The following is a 26737-nucleotide window of genomic DNA, read 5'->3' as shown; positions in this document are numbered from 1 at the left end:
TCTACAGCATGGTGCACAACACCACAAATGCCAAAAATATTTGCAAAGACACTAGAAATACTGTTGCTATGTCCCCATTCATTAAAAAACAGAATTATGGTTTTAAAAAGATTTATATACTTGATATGCAAAAAATTAAAAAAAAACAAAAACACACACACATCCAGGTATTCTCTACATATACAAAATGCCAATAAGAAAATTTAGAATCCTTTTCCACAAAATAAACTTTTTTAAAAAATACAATCATTGGCAATAGCTTACAACAGAAGCTAAAGGAAAAATGGTTAGCTGCCAAGTACCACCAAGGCACCTGTTACTCTAGAAATACAACACATTTTACCTTATTTTGGGTCCTCTGACCAGCGTCCAGCATGAACATAGGCTACTTAGTTAAGATTAAATAGTCCTTGTTGTTCTTGTCACTGAGTTGGTTCTGGTTCATAGCCACCCAGTATAGGGTTTCTGAGGAGTGGCTGGTGGGTTCGAACCACCAACCTTGCAGTTAGCAAATGGCTATGCTACAAAGCTACAAGAGAACTTCCAGTAGTCCTTAGTAAGGGCTTCTTGTTGCTAAGTGCCATGGAGTCGGTTCTGACTCCTAGCGACCCGGTAGGATTTCTGAGGAACAACTGGTGGGTTTGAACTGCCAACCTGTGGTTAGTAGTCCCATGCTTATTAGACAATGCCACACCATAAATAAGGCAAATGCTAAAGAGAACAAATACTAAGTCCTGCCAATATACTTATTTTTACTATCATTTTTCAACATAGCTACTCTGCACCTGATATGTTTTAGGCTGTAACCTGGAGTTCTTTATCTGTAAGTTTTAAGTAATTTCCATCTTCAGAAAGCCTCTATTACAGATGGCCCTATTCTCCTCTTTTTAATATCCCTACCCTTCTAGAGGGAAGTAGCAGTCAAGAGATCAGACGACGTATTGCACTGGGCAAATCTGCTGCACAGGAACTTTTTAAAGTATTGAAGAGCAGAGATGTCAGCTTGAGGACTAGGGTGCGCCTGACCCAGGCCATTGTGTTTTCAATAGCCTCGTATGGATGCGAAAGCTGGACAGTGAATAAGGAGGATCGTAGAAGAATTGATGCCTTTGAGTTGTGGTGTTGGAGGAGAATACTGAAAGTGCCATGGACTGCCAAAAGAACCAATAAATCTGTTTTGGAAGAGGTGCAGCCAGAGTGCTCCTTGGAGGCCAGGATGGCTAAGCTTCGTCTCTCCTACTTTGGACATGTAGTCCAGAGGAAACAATCATTGGAGAAGGATGTCATGCTGGGTAGGGTGGAGGGTCAGAGAAAAAGAGGAAGACCCCCAACGAGATGGATCGGCCAGGTGGCATCATTGATAGAGTCAAGTGTGGCGGCGGTAGTGAGGTTGGCCCAGGATCGAGCATTGTTTCGTTCTGCTGTGCATGGGGTCGCTATGAGTCGGTTCCGACTCAATGGCACCTGACAACAACCCTTCTAGAGCAGAGAAATCAAAAAGTTTAAGTGCACCCCAGATGACTCTTACTGATGTCTTCAGTTTTCCTCTGCATGTTCTGTTACAGCTGTCTGGGTCTCTATCGCTCTGGCCGACACAGGCATTAAACCAACATCTTCTGGCCAGAGAACCTGACCTGGTGCCAGAGTGTACTTGCCATCTAATAGCACGCCATCACACCTCTTTATGTCAGTGTTGTTCCATGGGCAACTGAACAGTCCTAACTCACAGATTTCAGTTACACAAGTCTCTTTTATTCTTTCTGTATTTACTTCATGCAAGGCTGACAGTTCAAACCCACCGACTACTCCTTGAAAACCTAATACATGGTTGTTGTAAGTCAGAACTTTGCTCGGTGGCACTGAGCAACAACAGCAAGAACTTGCTTATTTGTTAGAGCATGCCTGCTTGCCACATTTTTATGTTAACCAGAGTTTACCTCAGTGTGATGACTCTAGTTTGCCTTTTAAACATAACCTATAATGGTATTGAGGAGCTCTGGTAGCACAGTGGTTAAGAATTGGGTTGCTAATCTCACAGTCAGCAGTTCAAAAACTACCAGCTGTTCCATGGGAGAAAGATGAGGCTTTCTGCTCCTGTAAAGATGTACAGCCTCGGAAATGCTGTACAGGGTCACTATGAGGCAGAACTGACTCATAACAACAACATAATAACAACATAATGGTATTGCTTATTTGATTTATAAATTTTTAGGAGTTCTACTATTTGTGGCTCTAGACGATAAGCATTGGGCTATGAACCACAAAGTTAGTGGATCAAAGTCACCATTCACTCCATGAGAGAAAGATGAGGCTTGCTGCTCCTGCCAAGAGTCACAGCCTCCACGACACTTAGCAACCATCATTTGTAGTTTGAAATGTTACTTTTTTTTATTAGTAAATTGGTAGAAAGAGCCTTCAGTGAGGTTCACATCGGTGAAATAGCTTTGATTTTTTTTTTTTTTCTTTAGGTACCAGGAAAACATGACTAAGAAGAGTCAGGTGACACAATTCAGTGGCCTGCAGAGACCCAGCACATAAACTGGGCTTTGCAAGTACAAAGCTGACATTTCCAACACTAGTGTGGAAAGTCTGCAAAAGGGCTGTAACATAAACATATCTCAAGTTTTATAGTTTTAAGGTCCTTAAATATATGCCCAGTTATCTAATGCCTTACTCATTTTTGCAATTCTTTTTTACTGTTATTCTGCAATATTATAATGAAAAGGAATAAACTCAAAAGACCAGAAGGGACCAAGGATATGAGCAAGTTCAGCCTGCCATTTGACAGCAGAACGAAATTAATTATACACAACTGTACCACCAGAAAGGAGCCCTGTTTGTATGGTGCTTAAGTTCTTGGATACTAACTGAAAGGTCAGAAGTTTGAACCCACCAGCCACCCTGCAGGAGAATGATCTGACAGTTGGCTTCCACAAAGATTCTAGCTTTGGGAAATCTACAGAACCGCCCTACTCTGTCCTATAGGGTCTCTGTGATTTGGAATCGATTCAACAGCAATAGGTAAAGTCAAGTACCACCAAGACTTGGAGCTCTTGCTCATGAGCTACCGCTTTCTAATAAAACAGTCTTTCAAGTTCATTTTTATTCCAATGATTTGTCATTTGTCACTCTACTTTTGCATGATCCTCCTATTAATTCGTTAGATTTTCACTTTCCATTGCTGTACTCTTCCAAATGAAAAGGCCAGAGAGAAAGATGGAAAAACTGGTCCTGACAGTCAACGTTATTCTAGAGTCTTCAGAGCCTTTGAGGTGTGTCTGGATTTGCCCTCTCTGAGATGCTGGTGTCCTCTGAATTGTGTCTTCTTTTTAGTCTTTTGCACTCAGCACTCAAAATAAGTCCCTCTGATCAACTGTAAGTAGATTAGGTCTTTAGGGGAATGAGCTCCTCAGAGTGGTTTTTACTGCTCCCCTCCCTTTCCTTTAGAACACATTAACCAACAAATGGTTCTGATGGTTTTCAGGATGCACAATTCTGACTTCAGAATTCGAGACAGAAGAGGAAGCACCTGTCCCAGGAGAGGATGACTGTCTCCTTAATTTTCAAACAAGAAATGCAAGAGAAACGATTGTCTTTATAAGACCTTGAAACTAATTTCTAGATCCCCAAACTGAAGCTTTTGTGGGGGAGTAATCTCTTGTTAGAATACTGGTAATGGATCTGAGAAGGAAGTGATACTATTTAAAGCTTTCTCCTTCAACCTTAGCTTGTGGTTTTGAGACTCTGCTTAAAGCAAGTTCCTCCTTCCTTATCAAACCAAATTCATTCCAGTAATTTTGTCCTCTGTGAAGAAGTTATCCTGGGGGTTAGCACAATTCACAGGGAGGACAGGTAGTGGTCTCTACCCGAGCTGTATTTTAGACACTACCTGGAATTTAAAAGGATGAACAGGATTTATAATGCCGGTACAGTTGTCAAAATTAATCTCATCACTGGACTTCAATGCACTGAAATCTGAAGGGGAGATACTGGGAATATTCAGCTTAAAGTGTCAGTGAAAACAACCAAATCAAACATTTTGACTCCCAAACTGGATTGCTGATCTGAATGTTGAAAAAAAACTCATCTAATAAATTTATTCTTTAATTACTTCACTTTGGAGTATATGAACAATGTCTATATATTAACTAAAATAGTATTCATTTTAAAGTAAACGATCACTTGGGGGTAATGTTACTAATGTATCTTGAAGATAATAAGCAAACTATTGTATCTTTCTTTCCAAGCGAAAGTGTCTCTATCCCCACCACTGCCAGGCCAGCCCAAGCCATCATCTTCTCACCAAGTAACTGCCACAGCCTCCCGACACACTCTTGTTGCCTCCCTCTTCCTCTTGGAATTCTCCACCAATATCTAGGATGACTTTTTGAAAACAGCAATCAGTTAATATCCCGATCCTGTTTAAAACTGCCAGTGGCACATAATAGCAAATCCAAACTTCTGACGCTGGTCAGCAGAGGCTCTGCATGGTCCAGACCCAGCCTCTCTCTCTCTCTCTGACCTCATCTTATCTCCCCTATATATTCCAGTCATGGGGTCCTCTTTCTTCAAACATCCCCAAATCCTCCCAGCCTTGGTAGTGCCATAGGACTACTAACCACCAGGTCAATGGCTCAATCCCACTAGCACCTCCACAGAAGAAATATGAAGCTGTCTGATCTATAAAGATTTATAATCTCGGGAACCATATATAGGATCACTATGAGTCAAAATCAACTTGATGGCAGTGGGGTTGGGTTATGGACTGTTGGGTGATATAGTTAATGACTCAGCTGCTAACTGATAGGCTGGAAGTTCAAGTCTACCCTGAGGGACCTTGAAAGGAAGGCCTGGGAATCTACTTTAAAAAAACCCAGCCATTGAAAGCTCTGTGGAACACAGCTCTACTCTAAACACACATGAGGGCACCATAGTTGGATTTGATTTGGTGGCAAATAGTTTACTGGTTTACAAGCCCTTGGACCATATTCTCCCATTGCCTGGAATGCCCTCCTTCCTCACCCAACCCCTTGTTACACAGGCCTCAGCTTAAATGTTTTTTCCTCATCACATTACACTATTTTACTTTATTCTTAGCACACTCCCTAGATATTATTTTAACTGCATACTTTACCCCAGAAGTAACTAACATGTACCCAGCTTTATTTATTTTAAGAGCTTTAGGCATATAACTATTCTCAGTCTTCATAACAACCTTTTGAGATTGGTATCATTACTATTGTATACCCATTTTACAAATAAACTGAGGTACAGATGATGTTAAGTAATCTCCCCAAGATCATGTAAGTAATGAGTTAAGAAAACAATGGGTTGTCTTCAAAGATTAAGTGCTTAATCACTATGCAAGTAGGAAGAGCTCCAGGAACTTTGCTGTCTCATATATCCCTGGTGGCTAAAACAATGCTCAAAGAATCAGTGAATTTAAATTGGTAATCATCTATATTAATTTGGCTTATTATCATCTAGTAATAAAACACTATATGTCAGTATGTTTCACACACAAAAAATTTTATTCAAATATTTTCTCTAAATATATCTAATTTCCTTAACATAGAAAACCTAGTCCCTTGGTATCATTTATTGTATTATGAACAGACTTCAGCTATTCTTTTGTTTTAGTAGCCCTTAGCTTATAAGATTCTCACTTCTCTGGTAAGAAATCTGCATGATCTTCTTCAGATAAAATGGGTATAGTATACTATAGGTTATGTCACATAAACCCATTACAAATGCAAGAGTACATTACAAATGTCAATAAAACAGTTCCTTAATTTTCAGTTGAATCTGAGGTTTTAAAATCTGTCTGCAGACTAGGACACACATGCATATTACTAGAATAAGAGGCAGCTTCTTAAATGGAGGTTCAGCTGTGGTCAGGTGTGGAGGTTGAAAAGTAAAGTCCTTTGGCGTTAATTAGCCAATCTTAGGTTGCTTCTCATCAGAATCAGCTGACACACAAAACAAAGCTTTTCTTGGCATCTGTAGTAGTTGTTCCTGTTAGCTCATAAGTCAACTGCTACCCTAGTCATTGTTGTTGTTATGGTTGGTGGTATTTAGTTTTCTGGTGTGCTGACTGATTACTAAATCTTTTTCTCTGAGAAAAGCTTTCAGGGCTTACTTTAGAATCAGAGACATGAAAAGTTTATGGTACCTTGGAGGATATCTAACTGGCTCATTTTCACACCATGACACTAAGATCCAGAGAAGCTAAGCGACCTGCTCAGGAACTCAAAGGTGTGTCCGATAACGAGAAGACAGTTTCCTCAGTCTCCAGCCACGTGCTGTCTCCAACACACATTACGAACGTGCATCACGATGCTCTGTGTGGGCCTTGAAAGAAATGTTTTATTGATAAATCAATTCAACACAGTTTTACTGAGTGACTGTTATTTTTATCCATGTTTGGACTCCTTTTTTATCTGCATGCCCCAATATGCACACTTCAATCATTTGCTAGATTAAAGAGACTATTTGACAAGTTTTGTAATCTCTCAAAGGATATCTATTTGCCTACTTCTAAGGTCAGAGTCCTTGTGTGGTGCTGTAGGATAAGCCCTGGACTGTTAAACAAGGTCGGCAGTTCAAACTCACTAGGCCCTCCTTGGAAACCCGACGCAGGGTCCATCTGAGTTGGAACTGACTCAACAGCACTTAACAGCAAGGTCAGAGAGACAGCAACGGGCTCCAACATAACTATGAGCATGGCATAGAACTTGATGTACTTTTTTCTTTTGGGCACAGGGTCGCTGAGTTGGAACCAACTCGACGGCATCTAAAAACAAAGGTCAGAGACTATCTTTAACTTTCTCTGTATAACTACCTAAGGAACACTTGGTAGCGTAGTGGTTACGAGTCAGGCTGCTTATCTCAAGGTGAACAGTTCAAAACTACCAGCTGTCCTGAGGGAGAAAGATGAGGCTGTCTGCTCCCGTAAAGATTTACAGTCTTGGAAATCCTATACAGGGTCTCTATGAGTCGGAACCAACTCCACAGCACCCCACCACCATATAACTCCCTAATATATCACACTCTTTCCTTTTTGTAAAATTTTAAGTCAACTTTCCATCAAACTCTCCAAAAGGCTGCTGAGAATCCAGCATTTTCCTAAGGTGTCACTTGAGTACTTCCAGGTTGTTTTTTTGTTCTGTTTTAATGGTAAGTAGCACAGCACTATCATCAGTATTACTCTTCTTTGCCAAAGCCTGTTTTTATTTTCTTTGTGGTTTTTATTTAGGAATGGTTCTTCTTAATTGTGTATGGATTTATTGTGACCACATAAATGGGTTTATTATTGATATATCATGAATCACTGCTCTCCTTGGCACAAGGCAGCATGTGCTTAGAACCATCATTATGTTTGTTGTTATTCCATTAACTGTAGCATTATTACTAATTACAACAGGCAGCTGGAACAGTGACCATTTTGGTTGGATATAGAAACACTGGTCTCTTCCCAGGTGTGCTATGGTTGTCTGCATTTCTAGATGAGTTACATGTCATCATAGTCAATCTGAAAAAAAAAAATAATATGACACCCTCCTGCTGAAGAAATCCTCTGAGAAATGCAGGGCCAGATTAACTAAGCAGAGATTCTGTTTGTTTGTTTTCATTTTTTTACATGATTTTTTTTCATGATTTGAGATCCATACATTTGAGCATCGTATCCAGAAAGTAATTTAGACAGTATAGTCAAATGAGATCCTAGATTTGCCTCAGAGCAAGTCACTTAAATTCTAACCAAATATGATAATATATGGCTTCCTGTATGATTTGCAGGTGAAAACAAAAAAGTTCAAAAATAACTATGTATTTTAACACTGCCCAAAATATTGTCCACAAATGACTTTGAGCTATTCAAATTATAATGCTGTCATTTGCTTTTTATCATACAGGATTTTAATTATAAAAAGGCTTTTACTTAGTAACCTCTTTCAGTTACATCCTTCTAAGGTCCCCCTTACCACTTCTTCTGTGCCCTAACCAATCTAATAACTAACTTCAAATAATCGTATAGTTGCTCTTTCCCTTCTTTTACCAGAATATTTTCTTTTACCAGATCAGTTAATATTTTCTGGGAAATCAGTGCTCAGTGAACTTAAAAAGAAAAAAAAACAAAAACATAGTTTTTCAGTGATCCTGCTTTTCTCTGAAAAAGTAATCATTACCTTGACTGATAGATATACTATTATCACAAGTAATAGACCTATCGAGTATATTGACAGATACGGTCATTGTAAATGAGGTGAAATGAACACATGCATCGGTAGATGTATAGGTTAAAGCATAAAGCTAGCCCGTGCCTCATCGGAAATTTATTCGAGAGACTGGTAAATTCCACAATGCAACATATGCTAGGACTGTATTTTAGCAGCCTTGATTGTGCTATAGGATAAGCACTGGTCTTCTAACCAAAAGGCTAGCAGTTCAAACCCACCAGCAACTCCATGAGAGAAAGATGAGGCGTTCTGCTCCTATAAAGTGCTACAGCCTCGGAACCCCTATACAGAGTTACTTGAGTTGGAATTGATTCACTGGCAGTGAGTTTGGTTTTGGAGTTTTATGGACCTTATTTATGTATACAGAATATGAAATGAAGGTAAACGATAATTGTCATCAATCTCCTATACAGTACTTCTTCTAGATCTACTAGCCAATTCCTCATGCCAATCACAGGACAGGTAACCCCTGAAGCATGCAACCCAACTGTTGGGTAAACCTTTCTGATGTGTGCAAGTACATGTCATGAACATTGCTTGCTAGGTAAATAGGAGTTATATGTAAATAGTACACAAGGAGTTGTATGGAGACAGTCAAGGATTAGGCCTGGCCCTTGGTCTAAGAAAGCTTCAATCTCACTGAGAAAAGACAAACTCTTTTATACTCTTAGTACATCTTAACAAAACTATGAAATCACACACATCAACAAATGCAATTTTTTAAAAAAAGTTTTATATGTTGTTTTTAAAACAATTCAAAGTAAAGGTATAATCTGAGCAGAATGAACTTTTTTTTGAAGTTTCCTTAAAGAGGTTGTTCTAAGTAATACACACTCAATGGCACTTAACAACAACAACAAAGGAGATGGCTGGGAATTAGTTATGGAAGCAAATTAATACAGCAGAAGGGCAAAAGAGCTCTTCTTTCTCTAGAATCCTGAACAAACTTTGTATATTTTGGTGTCTACACGGTCTGGTATCATAATGTAACAGTATCAAATCTGCTAAAGGAGACTGAAAGCTTCCTAAGGGCAGAGACCATGTCCTATTCCTTTATTATTCATTGCCTCCCTAAGCACATTTTAAGTAGGTGCCACATATTTGTTGAGCTGACTTGGAATGACTAGAACGAACTGGAGAAAGGCAGCAGCCCACATAGGAAGGAATGCTTGAGGCTGCTCATATATTGTATAACATTACTAAGAGCCAAACAGTTCTTGACAGGCAGAAACTATCACCTGAATTTAATAAGACAAAACTTAGCAGGAGTAACTATAAAGTATGGATTGTAACTGGGAAGTGACTAAAGAAAATGAGGAGGTGTTTTTTCTCGGGGTAGAAAGCACACTCTTGGTGTTTTAAACTGCACTTGCGTGTTTCTATGTTTTTTAAGCTAATGATGCAATTCAGTTTTTCCATTAGTATTTATCTGGTGAGGCAAACTTCCTTTACTCAAAGACCTGAGAACAATAAATCCCTGGATCTAAACAAACAAACAACTGAAAAAAGTGAAAAATGGAAGAAATACAGCTTGACCAAACTACAGCAAACCTACAGTCATCCAGTTAATTCCAGGCAGCGTCGAACTGCGCCCTAGGAGTCAGAGGTGGCAAATCTTCACAGGAGCACCCAGCCTCATCTTTCTTCCACAGTGCAGCTGGTGGGCCTGAACTGCTGACTTTGTGGTTAGCAGTCCAGTTCTTAGCCCACTGTACCAACAGAGCTCTTTGCAGCATTAACAGTAAGTGGCAGATATTCGACGGCAGTGGACCATGACTACTAAAAGAACTAAGGGTATTTTCGCCTGCAGTAACAGAAGCCAAGAATGAAAGAGTTTGGTTCTGGATGGCAGGTGGTAAGGAGGAACACTGACAAGCCACAGGGTGTCTAGAGATCACTGACTGGGGCAATGAAGTGACATGAAACCATATCATACTGAAAGGTCTGAAAAGAGAGTGAAGTTATATAGGAAAAAAGTTTAGCCTGAAGAAGACTTGGTGAGAAATGGCAATTTTGTTTTAGAAGACTAGCTTTGCTTCGGTTCACAACTTAGTTAATATAATTTCAGTCAGTTTCTCAGGAAAGACTTTGACACTTTATCACATGATGGCTACAATCAATGTCAGACCCTAAACTGGAAATCAAAAAGTCTATTTGATCATTTGGTTTCAAGCTGGACTTAAAATATGTTTTGGCATTATTACTAACTGTTAGCAGCAAGTTCTGGAAACAGGCGCAGTCTTGATATGTATTCTAAATATGAAACACATTGCCAAAGGACTTGGAGATAAAAAAATATACTGCTTATACACACGCTTACTGTGCTATTTCCTGTCCTTATCAGCAATAAAAGTTTCTATTGTTTTGCCCTTTCTTGGTTGTTCCAGGTGACCAAAATCTTCTTTCCGTCCCCTTTTTTCTTCCCGTCTTCTCTCTTTTTTCCCTCCCACTAATACTTGCTTCAAGGAGCTCTGGTAGCGTAGTGGTTACGAATCGGGCTGCGAACCTTAAGGTTAGTGGTTCGAAACTACCATCTGCTCCGCGGGAGAAAGATGAGGCTTTCTACTCCCGTAAAGATTTACACCCTCGGAAACCCTGTACAGGGTCGCTATGGGTCGGAACCAACTCGACGGCATTTAACAACAACAACAACAATACTTGCTTCATTAAAGATTTACTGAGCACCTAGGTGCCAAAAACTGTGCTACATTAAGAGGCTTCAAGAATGCCCAAAACACTGTCACTGTCTTTGAAAAACTTAGCTCATATAAAAGGAGAAAGGCATGAAATCTAATTCTTATACTACATGAAGATGGTATGTAGTGTGTCTAAAGCACAGAGGGAACCTTGGCAGTCCAACAGATAACTGTTCATTTATTAACTGAAAGATGGGTCGTTTGAACCTACTCAGCAGCTCTGGGTGAAAAAGGCCCAGCGATCTACCTCCAAGAATTACACAACCAAGAAAACCCTATGCGGTCTACTGGGTCACACACAGTTGCTAGCAGTTAAAAATTGACACATTGGCACCTACAACAGCAACTGAGATACAGATGAGCGAATTTGAGACAGTGATTCACTCTGAGAAAAGTGATGGTTGAGGAAAGCTTCCAAGGGGAAGTGGGGATGCCTGAGAGGAACCAATAAGAATAGGCTGCTGTGGAAGCATGAAACAGTATGGCACACTTAAGGAACTATAAATAGTTCCATATTCCTCCACCTTAAAAAATAAACGGTGCTTTAAATCATAGACACCCCTGCCAGAAGTTTTAAAAAAAAAAAAAAAAAAGCCTTTTATCTAGGAGAGCTGAACATTTTGGGAGGCAGTGAAGTAGCCACCTGAATGGATTCTTATTTTTAGCTTGGTCTGTTCTGTACACATGTGACCACCTAAAGATAAATATTTAGGCATTTATCTATGGAAAAAAAAAATTGTAGTTAAAAATGCACCAAAGATTCATAAAAGCATAATTAAGACCATTTCAATTCATGGACAAAAGAGGTTCTTCCCCAGGAAGAAATGCACAAAAGGTTTTCTAACAAGAAATACCAGTAAAAGTCAATGACCAAAGGAAATGAGGAGATGGTATTCCTAGATGCAGGGAGAACATTCTTAGTGTTTAAAAATGTTCTAGCATATTTGTGTTTTTGAAACTAATGGTGCAACTTAATTTTCCCACTAGCATTTATTGGGTAAGGTAAACTTTCTTTACTAAAGTCCTTTACTGACATTTGTTTACTCCCCACAGAACCTCTGAAACATGTTAATGGGTAATTTCAACTAATCCCTTTATAACGGCCACTGAGACACAATAAATTAACTGGTCTATCTGAAAATAGTATAAAGAATCAGTAGTGACGTTGAAACAAAAATTCAGGTTTCCTAAATTGCCCTCACCCTCCTCTCGGATCCCAGTGCACCACAAAAGCCATTGTGCCATTAGAAAATTAAACATAATGCTTTTGGTAAAGTAAGGTCCAAACTCCCAAGTATTATACTGTAAAAAAGATGAAAACTGCAGCTAAGCTTTGAGTAAAATATATAACTGTGTCTTTTCCATCACTAGATAAGCCTGGTTGGTTTCATTTCGAAATCATCTTCTGAAAGTATGGGTGGTTCTACATGTGTCAGAAATAAATCCTCACAAAAACAATTCACAACAGCCATGTATCAAATCAGAGTCAAATCATAGCTTAATTCTGAGCTTTGGAACCTTAGTCTAGCTACAAACAGCAGTAAACAGCCATACAACCAAACTGAGTCAACTTTCTGAGCTAGACCAGATATCTGGTAAGATCGGTCTGGTAAGAATGGATAGCATTTATTCAGTCCTCAGCACCAGTAAAATGTAAGTTATAGCAAACTGAACTCTAGGTATGCCCTGATTCTCGACTCACAGCAGTAAGATAAAAACACTATCAGTGCTAGTAATTCCTATTTTAGGGGGAAACATGACGAATCCATATTAACAGAATGCAAAGAGAGCCCAGCCAATCACAGTAAACATCAGAGAGAAGAATACTGAATATGCAGTTGTTAACACGGGGCTTGCTTCTGGTTTAGGGCCCATTAAATTTAATAAATTCTCCCTCTGTAGGATAAGCATTGGACTGCTAACTGCAAGGTCAGTAGTTCAAACCCACCAACCGCTCCTTGGAAACCCTACACAGGGTCGTTATGAGTCAGAACTGACTCAATGGCACTTAACAACAATCTTCAAAATAAGAGTAACTTCATTACAGAGGTGTGTCTTCTAACAGGTGGTTCTTAACAAAGGAATGGTCTGTAATGAAAAGTAGATGTTCTAGTGTTTTGTGATAGTTGCTTTAACTTTCTGGTTTATTAGTACCTGTGGCTGGAGTTTTCCTTTTAACCTCTTTTAGAGGGTTACTCCCTCCTTTGAGAAGACAGAATGGCTCTTCTAAAATAAATGTTTACTTGTAGTTGGCACATTACTACTGAAGCTGCTAGTTCAAAAACTTGAGTCAGGGGACTTGACACGAACTTGGTTCTAAGGGGTATTTTTAAATGAGCCACTTCAAATACCACTGGGTTAGGCAATTGCATGAAACAGCCCCTCCTGATAGACCTTTTGTGATCAAATGAGAATGTTTCCACTAGCAATTACTAGGTTTTATGGTCTTTAAATACTCTTTCCCATAATTTTGTTTTTTTATTTGTAAGACTAGCGCCTAATCATGCTGACCTTTGGAAATACAATCATTTCCCAAATGAAAATCATAAAAATGGAGACATCTCCAATAGTTCTGTGCAGTTGAGTAAGTGGAACTTTTTGATATTTGAATGTTTTTGAAAGAAGAAATTCAACACTATTTGCTTAAATGGGGGGTGGGGGTGGAATTAAAGAAGCTTTCAGAAAGATTGCAGTTCTTAACTGTTCTCTGTAAAAATAAATAAATAATCCCCAATTGCAAAGACAAGGAGCTCTGGTAGCGTAGTGGTTACAAATCGGGCTGCGAACCTTAAGGTCAGCAGTTTGAAACTACCAGCCGCTCCGTGGGAGAAAGATGAGGTTTTCTACTCCCGTAAAGATTTACACCCTCGGAAACCCTGTACAGGGTCGCTATGGGTCAGAACCGACTCGACAGCACTTAACAACAACAATTGCAAAGACAGCTCCTCCGTCCAATCTATAGTGGCCTCTGGCAATATAACTGGGACGGCCAAGCTGGACACAGCTTCCTTGTGCATCTTTTAAATCAGTGGATCCTAAGTCTGTAAGAGATCTCTATGGAAGTTTCAGAGAGGTACATGGCCCCCTCACTCTGATCACATTCCACCTCATGTGTATCAAAGAGTGAACAGACTTGAGCTAATCTAAGTTACTTCACTCAGATTTGTGGAATGGGGAAGGCATTATCTGTAGAGTACCTTGACCCTGAACATAGTGGCCTACGCAGGGTCTTCTTCCGAAGACAAATAATAGCTCATACTCTGACCCACAAGTTAAAGAATCAGGGTAAACCATTAAAAAAAAATTTTTTTTTTTTTACATAGACCAGTTTAGCTATTTTTTTTTTCTATCATAGAATAATTCATAAAAGTATATTCTGAAAGTCAGTAAGTACTCATTTACATAGTATTTTGCAGTGACCTCCAGAAAAATAACTATAACCTTTGTGTTTAGCCTCACAAATGCTTTGAACATCAAAAATGCCTGGGACATGAAACAATTATTACAATGATAAAGATAAGCAGTGGTTTGGATTGTGTAAGTCTTTCTGGTCCATACCCTGTCAGACCCTGTTCTTTCATAAAATCAAGGTTAAAAACAAACAAACAAAAAAACTTTGGCTAACTCTGTAAGGGAGAAAGGAGCCTTGGTGGCTCTGTAGGATAAGCACTGGCTGCTAACTGCAAGTTTGGCAGTTCAAACCCACCAGTCACTCTGTGGGAAGAAGAGAGATAAAGACTTACCTTTATCCCCCATAAAGATTTACAGCCTCAGAAACCCTTAATATAGTTGCTGTGAGTTGGAATGGACTCAATGGCAGTAGGGGTAGCTAAGGGAGAAAGATGTGGCAGACAGCTCCTGTAAAGATTACAGAATCCGTAGAGGGCAGTTCTACTCTCACTTTTGAGTCACCAAGAGTCAAAATCTACTCAACAGCTATGGGATGTCTGCATTGTGAGTTTTATTTTAGGACCACATAAAATGAAATAAGATAATGCATAAAAGTACTGGGGGTTGGGGAGAATGCTACTTAAATACAGATTGTGACATATAAAGACCACGCTTTGGCAGGGACCAACCTCTACAGGGCTGCTTCTACACTTTAACATCATCGCCAGACTGCTTTCTGGTAAGCAGTGCTTGATTTTTGTAACTCAACTGAAGAGGATCCAAAGTCACTGTGCTAAGGCACGCCTTGTTAGGCAATTACGTGACAGTCATGCTGTGGTACTGTAGGATCAGCACTGGCTGCTAACCACAAAGGAAAGCCTAATAACAACAACTTATTAAGTTATAAACCTGTAACTGCTATTGTTACATTATTTAAGACAGTATTTCCTAACGCTTGGTATTATACCTACGAAAGTCAAGACATCTGGTATCACATCTTTCTAAACAGTAAAGTTAGGGATCATGGGTAGCATATCTTTTATGTTTTACTTCATCATGCTTGATTTATACCTATTTCCAAAAATGGGCGCTACTTTATGATGCACACCAAAACATTATTATTATTATTATTACTGTTTTATTATGCTAAAGAAGTCCTGGTGTGGCACTGTGGACCACAAGGCCTGTTTGAACTGCAATCAAGGTCAGCGGTTCAAATTCAGCAGCCTGTCCTTGGATCACTGTGAATAGGTTCTCTATGGCACAGTACTTAACAACAACAACTTTATGTTACAGATGTTTTAGTGTATCTGGAAGTGTTTCTTTAATTTCTTATGCATAGAAAGACACACCATGTATTCTATACAAAGAGAAGCCTTTGATTAATGATGTTCGATATGAACTGTATCTAACTGTTTCAATTTACACACCAAATTGATTTTAGCATTAGACTTAAGAATGGAACTCGTTTGTAACCCAGGGACTGATTGCATTGACAAGTGCTAACTCATTTAAATATCTCAAGGTATTATACATTGAATACACTCTATGGTGATCCATTTTGTGTAAAGTAAATAATCCCTTTTTCAAAGTTTTGATTTTTTGCTTGATTCATTTAAGCCTGGGCTTACATGAGACTTATAGATACAAGTAATTATATAGAGATATATGATTTTTCCATAACAATTTTAGCTTAATAATATCAGCTACAATATCTTTAGCACATACTGTATATCAGTCTATTACAAGAATTTTGCATAAATCTAATCCTCACCATAACCCTACGACATAAGTATTATAAGCCTATTTTATAAATAAGACAAGTTTCAGGGGAGTGACGGAACTGCCTGGAAAGCCATGAGATTCAGACCTGGATTTGAACCTTGGATTCTACTGCAGAACAATGATTAATTTTATCCTTTCTCACTCAAGATCATGTTAGATTTTTTTTTTTTCTCTGTCTCCTGAAATAAGAGGTTGAGAATGGATTCCTCTACATAAAAACATGAGCTGTTTAGACAGCATCCCAGAACATGACCAGAGGATTACTTGGGGATGGGGAGGCTAGTATTTTAGTTGTCCATGCAACTACAAGAAATTGTATTATCTGGCACAGAGCACAATGAAGAATCTTATTTTTGTAAGCTGTCCAGTCAATTCCTACTCATATCCTTTTGGACAGAGAACTGCCCCATAGGGTTTCCTAGACTCTACATCTTTACAGAATCATATCACCGGGTATTTTCTCCCCTGAAGCCACTGCTCAGTTTGAACCACGAACCTTTCCGTTAGCAGCCAAGCATTTAACCATTGAGTCATGAGGGCTCCTTGTATAATACACTGTTGTTAAGTGCTGTTGAGTCAGTTCTGACTCACAGAAACTCTGTATAAGGTTTCTAAGGAATGACTGGTGGGTTTGAACCATCAGCCTTGTGGTTAGCAGTCCAGTGCTGATCCTATGAAGACTAGAGGCCCAGAAATGGACCCAAGCCAAAGAGTTTCAATTACTAAAGCACAAAAATAAATAAATAAATAAAACCCAAGTAACCTAAAAAAACCCACCTTGCTATCTGGTTTCATTTGTAGGCTGGTCCTATGTCATGGATTCTAGGGATAGCTTTAGATCTATAGACAGAAATTGGGAGCTAGAGCTATGTAGCTTGGCCCCTCAGAACCTACACTACAGAAATGCTCCACCTCAGGGAACACCCAATGTCCAGTTCCCACAGAAATCAAAAACGGTGCTTACTCCAAATGACGTGATCCCATGAGTCCATCAGTGAGCACTGTGTGTCCTGACTCAGACCCACACCAAGAACAAGGTCAGGTCAGTCAGGGCTTCTCCAGTTCCCTGACAGTCCAAGTCTGCTTGTTTCTTGCTACTTCCCTACATGCTGACAAGAGGGATTTTCTGTTCTCTTTAATGTTGATACAGAAACTCCTACCCTGGCACCACATTACGCCAATAACAACTCACAGAAATGTTTCCAGCAGGAAGAAAAAACGGGCTAAACTCAGTTTTAAACTACAAGCAGTCCCCAGATTACAAATGAGATCCATTTCAAAGTGTGTCTTTAAGTCATATCTATAGGTAAGTCAGAACAGGTACATATGGTTCTTGTTTAATCTCACTCATTTAGCCTTACTTTTTTTTTTTTTTTTACTTTAAGGCTCCCTCTCCCTGGTGGTGCTATAGGATAAGTACTGGACTACTAACCACAAGGCTGGCAGTTCAAACCCACCACCTGCTCTTTGGGAGAAAGATGAGGCTTGCTGCTTCTATAAAAATTTACAGCCTTGGGAAACCCTATCTAGGGTGGCTAGGAATCTGAATCAACTTGATGGCTGTGGGTGGGGTTGGGCTCCTGCTTTAAGGAACCCTGGTGGTATTGTGGGTTAGGTGCTAGAACGCCAATTACAGGGTCAGCAGTTCAAACACACCAGCTGCTCCGCAGGAGAAAGATGAGGTTGTCTGCTTCTCTGGAGATTTACAGTCTCAAAACCCTCTTTAGGGCCACTGTGAGTTAGAACCAACTTGACAACAGTGTTTTGGGTTTGGAGTTTCTGACTTTGGTGTAAGAAAAAGCTCAAAGCCTTTTTCAGTGGCTTAAAAACTGCATATGCAGCAGGAGAAGGGGACTGTGATGAAGAATTTGTTGGGATTAGGAGTTAGTGATGGTAAATGTATCTAACCTTAAAGGACAAGTACAGGTTGTCCATAAGTAGGCATTCATAACTTAGGGATTTACTGCTTTAAGTGATCATGTTGTTGTTGTTAAGTGCCGTCAATAAGGTTTCTGTGAAGCAGCTGGTGAGTTTCAATTGCCAACCTGTGGTTCAAACCAACGTTGTAGTCCAATGCATTACCCCATACTGTCACACCAGGACTCCTGGGTGATCATGTTGTTGTTGTTAAGTGCTGTTAAACAGTTCCAACTCATAGCTATCCTGTATAGGGTTTCCAAGGAGCTGCTAGTGAGTTTGAACCTCCGACCCTGTTGTTCAAACCGACCTTATGGTCCAGTGCTTTATCCCACAGCACTACACTGGAGACCCTAGGGCTGGGTAATTAACCAGTGGCTACCCCTACACCTCCTCCTCTGTGGAATGGAAAGAGTTGTGTTGCCATGCTTTAGTCTATGAACGTGCAGTGTCAGATTACCCAATAAGCAAGGTAAGAATGGGTAATCATCTGTAGGAACAGTTTCACATTTTTTCACCACATCAAGATTCTGCTTCTAGGTATGACTGGCATCTTCTCTCTCCCAAACCCACAGCACCTTCCTACAGAATCAAAGCCTCATTTCAAATGGATAATTTCTGACAGTGATGGAGTACCCAGTAAGCAAGGTAAGCATGGGCTTACTTGTGCTAACTTACTAACAGTATATCCTGTGATTTCTTAGAATACAATAGCAGTCACAATGGAAAAAAATGATATGATTTTCCAAAGATCCTTGTGGTTCCTTCCCTACTCACTCCCATGGGAGTCCATCTAACAATATTTCAAACCTACAGCCAGTGAATCGATTCTGACTCGGAGTGAGCCCATAGGCCAGCTCCCTCCCTAGGGTTTCCAAGGCTGTAACTCTTTACAAGAGCAGACAGTTTCATCTTTCTCCCCAGGAGGAGCTGGTGGGTTTGAAACATTGACCTTGTACTTAGCAGTCCAATGATTAATTCACTGGGCCACCAGAGGTCCTTGCCTCTAATATTGGTGGTGGTGGGTGTATGTTGAGTCGATCTCGACTCTTAGCAACCCTTTATAGTGTTTCAGAGGCTATAAATCTTTATTGGAACAGAAAGTCTCATCTTTCTCCCATGGAATGACTAGGAATGACTGGTAGATGCGAACTGATGGCCTTGTGGTTATCAGCCCAGCTCATAGTATACTATACTACCAAGGCTACTTTCTATCTAATATTACTTAATAATATTAGTAAATCAAAACAAGTAAGCCCATGCTTATCTTGCTGATAAGCCCATGCTTATCTTGCTGACTTGGTACTCCACCCCTGTGACATATTTCAAGTAATCATAAGTAAATAGATTCAAGATTACCTGGCTGACCTAAATCACCGTATGAATGAAATACAGCAAGTACTATCCATCTGCTAGGTCTGTTTCCAGTGGGTTTACTATGGAATTCACACAGGCAGACACCCAAGTAAGAAAATTCTATCTATGTGTGTCTCTTAAACTACAATTCCTCCCTGAGGTTTTCCCCCTGGGTACTGCCTAGGGTACAAATAGCAAATGTTTCAGCCAAAGAGGGTCAGGCAGATAGGAGCCCCAGAAGACCCTACACCAGAAGCAAGTTTGCACAGTTTTATTCTGTCCAACTGTCATCTTGGCACTCCATAAAACAAAACTCACTCTCAGTTTGAAATATGGAAGGAATGACCAGACTAGCTCAACACCATCCAACACTGTCCTCTCTCCCACATCAGGTTTCATTCACTCTCTCTTGTATGTTTCCCGGGTCTTTAGCTGATGTTGGCCTAAAGGAAATAGTGGTCCCAATCAAGGGAAATGATAACTAAAATACCATACTCTGCACAATTCCCCCAATAAATATCACGTGATGCATAAAAGTAATAACAGCAGTCATAGTGAAAAATGGCCACATGGTTTTCCAAAGAAAGTTGCCGTGCCCCCTCCACCCCTCATCTTGCCCTACTCACCCCCATGGGAGTCCATCTGCTGCAGAAAATAGGAAGGCATTAGGACCAGAGAGCCCTTTCCTGCTATTTGCTTGAGAAGCAAAGCCTTCCCTCCTCCCAAGTTGAAAGAAATAAAGGAGTCTGAACTAATCAAAACCTGCAAGCCTGCTGGTGGAGCTTCAGCTTGTCAGTGATGCAACTCAGCGGAGTGAGTAACGGCTTCGAGCTTTGCAGAAAATGAGAGAGGGAGAGAAACAGACATGGAGACACAAAGAGAAAGAAAGAAAGGCATTAACCTGGCCAGGAGTCAAACAGGTGTATGGGGCCCAAATGCTAAGAAGAGTGTCTGACATATCTGGGATCCAATGGAGTGTGTACCTCAAAGGGAACCATGTCTTTTTTTTTTTTTTTTTCTTTAAAGGGGGGCTATGTTGTAGATTGTATGCTGAGGGTGTTCTGAGTTGTTTGTTTAATTATTACTCACAAGACTCATACGGTTGGCCAAGACCCTTTCATTTTTCTCAACTTGTCAATTTGAAGTTTTCAGGGACACTTTCTGACTCTCTGTGAGGAATTCTTGATGACAGATGGGGCTGCCTGATCAATCACCACACACCCTTCCTCCACAGCCCGCAGGCTTGTGGTGCTTTCTGCACAGTGGCCATGTGAGCACAGATCTGCCACGGGGCAAGTGGCAGCGGTGTACCACCTGCCTCCAGGAGAGGCTGCCTCTGTCCTGGCGTGACCACTCTGAGGCCAGGCTCTGCCTTGACTGTTCTCCAAGGCCTCCGTGCACTTGCTAACTAGTCTCTGGTGAGGGTCTTAAAGTTTACAGGTGCTGTCTCCAGGGCCTGGCTAGCTTGGAGTCCTGGGATTTAAAACAAATAAGCCTTTAGAAATGTAGGGGGCTGTACTACTGATCTATAATTTGGTTTTCAGGGAGAAGTCAGTAAAAGAAAGGAGTACAAGGAAAGGAAGACCTGGTATAAATTCTGGAGAAAGCCCTGGTTATAAAGCTGTGCCCATGACAGAAAACACAAGGCAGCAGGAGCCAAACTGGGGGGACACTGGAGATCATCTAAAGAAAATGATGCCACCTTAAGTGGAATTTCAGTCTCTTGACTTAAAATTTCAAATGTTTGATAACACTATAATTCAGAAAACCTGGTTTCCTGGTTGGCATACCCTTGCCCACATGCTTCTAACAGAGAGTTACCCTGGGTACAGGAAAGACAGCCTGGGCCTAGCCCGTTCCCCCTGGCCCCTGAATTGGGGGGTGGGTTCTTAGTTAAAGCGCGGTCTTTACCTGAAATGCGCCTGGGCACATCGGTGATGGCAGGAAGCCCAGTGCCCCGTGTGGAGGACAGCGGAGTGGTAGAGTGAATGGACGGAGATGTCATCTGGCTCAGGTAGGAAGGGTAAGACTGCTCATAGGACCACGGCGGGGAAGACTGTGCCTGCCTGGGGTCTGGGGAAAAAGAAAAAGAAAAAGCCTTAGACACATGCAACCCTAAATGTGGGATAAAGCAGAAAGAAATGAGAATGCGTAAGACTGACTATTTCATTCCTACAGTACCCCGTGCCCGCCCCCCCCCAGCCCCCTCAATCCCCAGGCCCTGCACCACAGCACTGAGATTTCTAGACTGAGTCCCAATGAAAACAACAAAATGGATCATGCGTAAGAAATACTGGTCTCTACCACACGTAAATATTTCTATTTTGAAAGTCTGTCATCTAGAAAACAGTCTGCTTTGGTTATCTGTGTAAAATGGAATTTTATTTCTTTTCTAAGTTGTCTCCAATGAGCATGTCTTTTTTTTTTTTTTTTGAAGTTAGAAATCGTTTTGGAACAACTGACTCCACTGAAGAACATGCAGACTATGCCTTTTACTCCTAGAATCCTGCTACTGTATCTCAGGGTTTAGGTTTTTACATGACATGATTCCAGTGCAACGTGTACTTTCTTCCTAGGTCCCTAGGATGTCACTTTCAGATAGGGGGGCCTGAGGGCAGGGAGGTGAGAGAGTGCAGCAGTTAAGACGAATAGAAAGGAGACGAGCAGTATGTATTTTGTCTAATGCTAAATATAAATCAGAAAATAACCTTTGAGAAACAAATACAACCATTTCAAACTCAACTACCATTAAGGATTGAAAAGTTTTGTCACTCTCCAGATTCAACATTAAACATAAGAGTTTCTAACAGTAAAAGACAGAAGGACTCAAAACAAGAGAATGGGAAGTGTTTTCAATCCTATTAGAATTTATTTAAAAGATGTCAGACATTTGGAAAGTGGCCAAGTACTACCTATATCCACTGTAATAATAAAAAGTAATGAGGAGTCAACTGTTAATGACTGAACATAAATTATCAAGGAGTGCTGGTGGCACTGTGGTATAAGCACTGGATTGCATAACCACAACGTGGGCGGTTCAAACCTACCAGTCAATCATCAGAAGAAAAATGCGGCCATATGCTCTTCTAAAAAAGAAACCCTACGAAGGGTCATTATGAGTTGGAATTGACAACTCTAGTAATGAGTTTGGTTTGGGTTTGATTTGATGCATCATTATGGGGTTTCTTGGAAGTACAAACTCAAGGCCAAGCGGATCTCTCAATGGGTCTACCATCTACGTAATAAAAAGAGAAATTTTCTTCCGTGTCTGGGAGAGTGGGGGAGAGTATGTATTGCCAACTGTTTTCCTCTCATTTGAAGGCCACTCAAGCATAACCATCAGCAAATGTCTTTTAAAGAATGTTTTCTATGCTTTTTGTTGATTTTTAAAATTCTGGCCTATCAGATCCAGAGCCTCGTACAGACAGTCTCGTGTATAAGCATGGACTTTGGAATGCACAGAATTAGGTTCTAGTTCTAAGACTTATATTTTCTAGCCGTGTGATTACAACTGCTTAGAGTCTCAGTTTCCTCATCTGCTAAAAGGGGGTGAGTAAAAACTGAAGCACCAGAATGTGAGAATTACAAGAGACAATCATAAAGGGAGGACCATCACAGAACAGGCATGCAGTAAATATTCATTCTGGTCCTTTTTTAAGACTCTTGTTACCAAAGACATAGTTCCATGGTTAATACAAATCTGAACTGGCGCTCATAAAAGGGGGCTTCAAAAAGCTCAGGGGGAAATGGAAATAAAAGATAACAGAACTTTGTCACAAACGTTTTGAAACACCCTCATACATTTGGAACAGAATTAAAAAGATTCCCAAATCACCTATCACTGTTTGAAAATGAAAAGTTTTGAAACAATTTATTCATTTGAACAGAAAGTCCAGGTTTATTTCTGAAAATAAAAAAGAACATAACAAGATGGGGTTTTCCTCAGATGATCCCTTGTTTTAAACCTTTCCTTTTTCTAAACTGTCAAAGCGGTTTAGTGTCAGTTATTTCTTGTTTGTTTATTCAATTCAGAAAAAAATGTATTTTTAAGACTATCAAAATAGAACATATTTCTTTGAGTAGAAATAATTAACTACATCTGGGTATTTATCTGATGTTTATAGATATCAGCAGACATAGAAAAAATTCATCTAATTCTATTTTAAGGAATATTTACTTGAGTTGGCAATTTGAAGACATGTGTAGTACTGTAAATGGTTAACAAAATTTTCCTTCAGAAATCGGAGGGATACTTGATCATTAAAGTAATGAACTTCAGTGCTTTGAAACTTTCAAGGCTGAGATTGTATAGATTGGCAACATTTCAAATCTGAGTGACTGGTCCTTGTTATATCTGATATTGACATACTTCCTTGCCTTGCGCCATTAATGTAATTCACTATTCAGAGAAATGGTAAATGATCTTCAGATGGAAAAAAATTCATTCCTTACAGCACCGGAAAAGAATCTCATCAAGGCAAGGCCTTCTCTTGAGCAACATTTTCAATAGTCAAATAGACAAGAACCACCTAGCAAAGTGAGTTGGGCACACAGGCCTCAGATCTGGATGAGGTCTGACGTACCCTCACCAAATGACTTCCTGAGAAGTAGTTTAATGGCTGGACCAGCTAACTCAGTTTCCTCATCTGGAAAATGAGGCTGCATAATATGGTAAAGTGGTTATACATACTGGCTGAAGCAGACAAGCCTGAGCTTGAATCTCAGCTCCCCTACATTGCTGAGCAAGTCACACAGAGGGGATACAATGACTCATCTGTAACATGGAAAATGATGTATATTAGAATTGCTGTGTTACATGAGCCAGGCTTTACCTGGTAAGGTATCTGGTGTTTCATGTTGTTGTTGTTAAGTGCCGTCGAGTCAGTTTCCACCCATAGTGACCCTGCAGAGGGTTTTCCGAGGAGTAGATGGTGAGCTTGAACTGCCGACCTTGCAGTCCAGCGCATTAACTCACAGAGCTACACCAGGTTTTACAGTACATATTAAGTATGTGAAGTTCTGGTGTGGTGCTGTAAGATAAGCGCTGGACTATAAAGTTGGTTTGAACTGTAAGGTCGGCAGTTCAAATCCAGCCACTCCTCAGATACCCTATATACAGGATTGCTTTGAACCAGACCAACTTGATGACACTTAATTACAGTGTTAAGTGCATAATAAATAAAACTGATCACTGATTTCTCCATCATAACTACTATCATGTTTGGAAAAGTAAATGAGGCAACGTAAGTAAAAGTATTTTGGTAACTTAAATATTATACTAAAGCTATTATTTAGGAGGTTCATGCGTGACATGCAATGCGTTTCTTAATGCTGCTAAACTTAATCTTCTCATGTGTAAAATAGATGGGGTTGCTCTTGTGAGGATTAAATAACACCAAGTGGAAAATCATCATTAAAAAGAAAAATATGATGAAACTCTCTAGAGCAACCGAGTTATCTAGTGTTATTCTCTTAGAGACACCCAAGCTCAATGGCACCATAGTTTCATAGAGTGCACATAGTTGCTATTGCGTGCCGTTGAGTCGGCTTCAACTCCTAGCAACCCTGTATAGGGTTTCCAAGACCGTAAATCTTTGCAGGAACAGAAAGTTTCATCTTTCTCATGTGGAGCAGCTGATGGGCTCGAACTGCTGACCTGGTGGTTCACCGTCCAGTGCTTATTCTATAGAGCCATAGTAGGTGTTCAATATACAATTAATGAAAGAGCCTCCCAGGCTGGTTTGAGTAAATAATAAAGTGGTAATCAGTCATCCTCAAATTTCCCATTAGGCTGGGAAAGAGGCAGTGGACTTAAGTTATATCAGTGAGGTTTTCGGTTTTACGTAAACTTCCTGACTGCCATAATATATACGAAAATAGCTTATTAAAGCATAGTTTTTCCTTTAATGGAGGTCTTCCCTAGAGAGACACCAGATTAGGAAAAATAACTTCCCACTATCCTTAAACAAGTAAGAAGATTGTTCTTTGTTTTCTGTCGCTCAGAGGGAAGGCTGTCTCTTTCAAAATCTCAATCCTGAGATTTTTACCATAGTGGCCATTCTTAAGGAGAAAGAGTGAGTAAAGAAAAAACATTAGAACTTCCATGTGTATCGCAATACATTTAATTTTTAAAAGAAGATAGCAACCTCCTTAAAAATAAAAACAAGAAACTAATAGTCTCCAAACACCTGAGTGAACTGAATAAATTGTGTAGCCTTTCTAAGCCTCAGATTTCCTCATCTGTATAATGGGGAGAAACAAGACTACCTGCCTCATGTAACTGTTGGGAGCAGGAATGAAGATTAAATGAGCTAATGCCATAAAGAATTTAGTGTATGGAAGGAATCCAATAAATGTATGCCAGAGCTAAAATCTCAATTCTTACCAGTTACCGTTGAGCCCTTTGTGACTCATGCATGTCAGAGTACAACTATGCTCCTTAGATTTTGAAGGACTGATTTTTCAGAAGTAGATTTTCAGGCCTTTCTTCCAAGGCACCTCTGGGGTTATCAACCTTTCAGTTACCAGCCAAATACATTAATTATTTACAGCACCCAGAGCCTACCTTCACTGAATTTCTATTCTGTATTTGTGTTTCCAACCTGTAACTTCCTCTTCTGAATTCAATCCGTTTTCTGCCTGTTGTAACATGTCAAGAGCATTTTTCCAAGAGCTTTTGGTAGTTTTCAGGTCCACAATTTGTAAAGTGCTTGTAGACTCATGTTAGTCACATCAGCAGTCTTCAAGACGTTATAACCCTAATCATGTTCCTTCTTGGTGTTGGTTTCTCACAGATCAAGAAATGCTAACATTTTTTGTGTATATTCAAATACAACACTCTTGATCTTTCTGAACTTTTAGTAGGAAAATATGGCATAAAAAAGCACCACCCTTCTCTTTCTAAATGTCCAAATGCAAAAATATATCCATCCATCTATCTATCTATCTATCTATCTATCTATCTATCTATCTATCTATCTATCTACATATTTCCTATCTGAAATATCAGAGTGCAGCATATTTGCTTTTTGTGGGCAATTGTTAATGCTCACCATAGAGAAATGTCACCTTAACCTGATCCCATAAATGATTTCTAAACCCAGCTTCCTGAAGAAACCTGAGACTTCTGAGATTCACTCCTAATTTGGCTGGGTCAGAACAGGTGGCAGCCAGGTTACTGATAGGGAAGGGTACAGGGCCTAGCTAGCTCTGAGACAAACCCACTAATTAACCATTAACAAGCGAGAAAAAGTGTCTTCATTTCAACCCTGGGATGCACACAGCAAATATAATCCATTCCCTCACTCGGCCCCACCCAGTGTTACATTGATTGCGTTGTTGTATAGACTGATGTGT

At 39.9% G+C, this 26737-nt stretch overlaps 1 protein-coding gene across 1 annotated transcript in view; it reads right to left on the bottom strand.

Annotated features, from left to right (window-relative positions):
- Positions 1-26737, bottom strand: part of RUNX2 (runt-related transcription factor 2) — a 278570-nt gene that overhangs the window by 16939 nt on the left and 234894 nt on the right. Inside the window, 1 exon segment of the mRNA XM_006860524.1 lies at positions 21293-21454. Coding sequence (XP_006860586.1) covers positions 21293-21454 — 162 coding nt within the window.

Source organism: Chrysochloris asiatica, unplaced genomic scaffold (genome assembly GCF_000296735.1).
Source record: "Chrysochloris asiatica unplaced genomic scaffold, ChrAsi1.0 scaffold00038, whole genome shotgun sequence".
Classification (NCBI taxonomy): Eukaryota; Metazoa; Chordata; class Mammalia; order Afrosoricida; family Chrysochloridae; genus Chrysochloris; species Chrysochloris asiatica.
The sequence above is the reverse complement of the archived record's forward strand: the minus strand, read 5'-3'. Positions and strand labels throughout refer to the sequence as shown.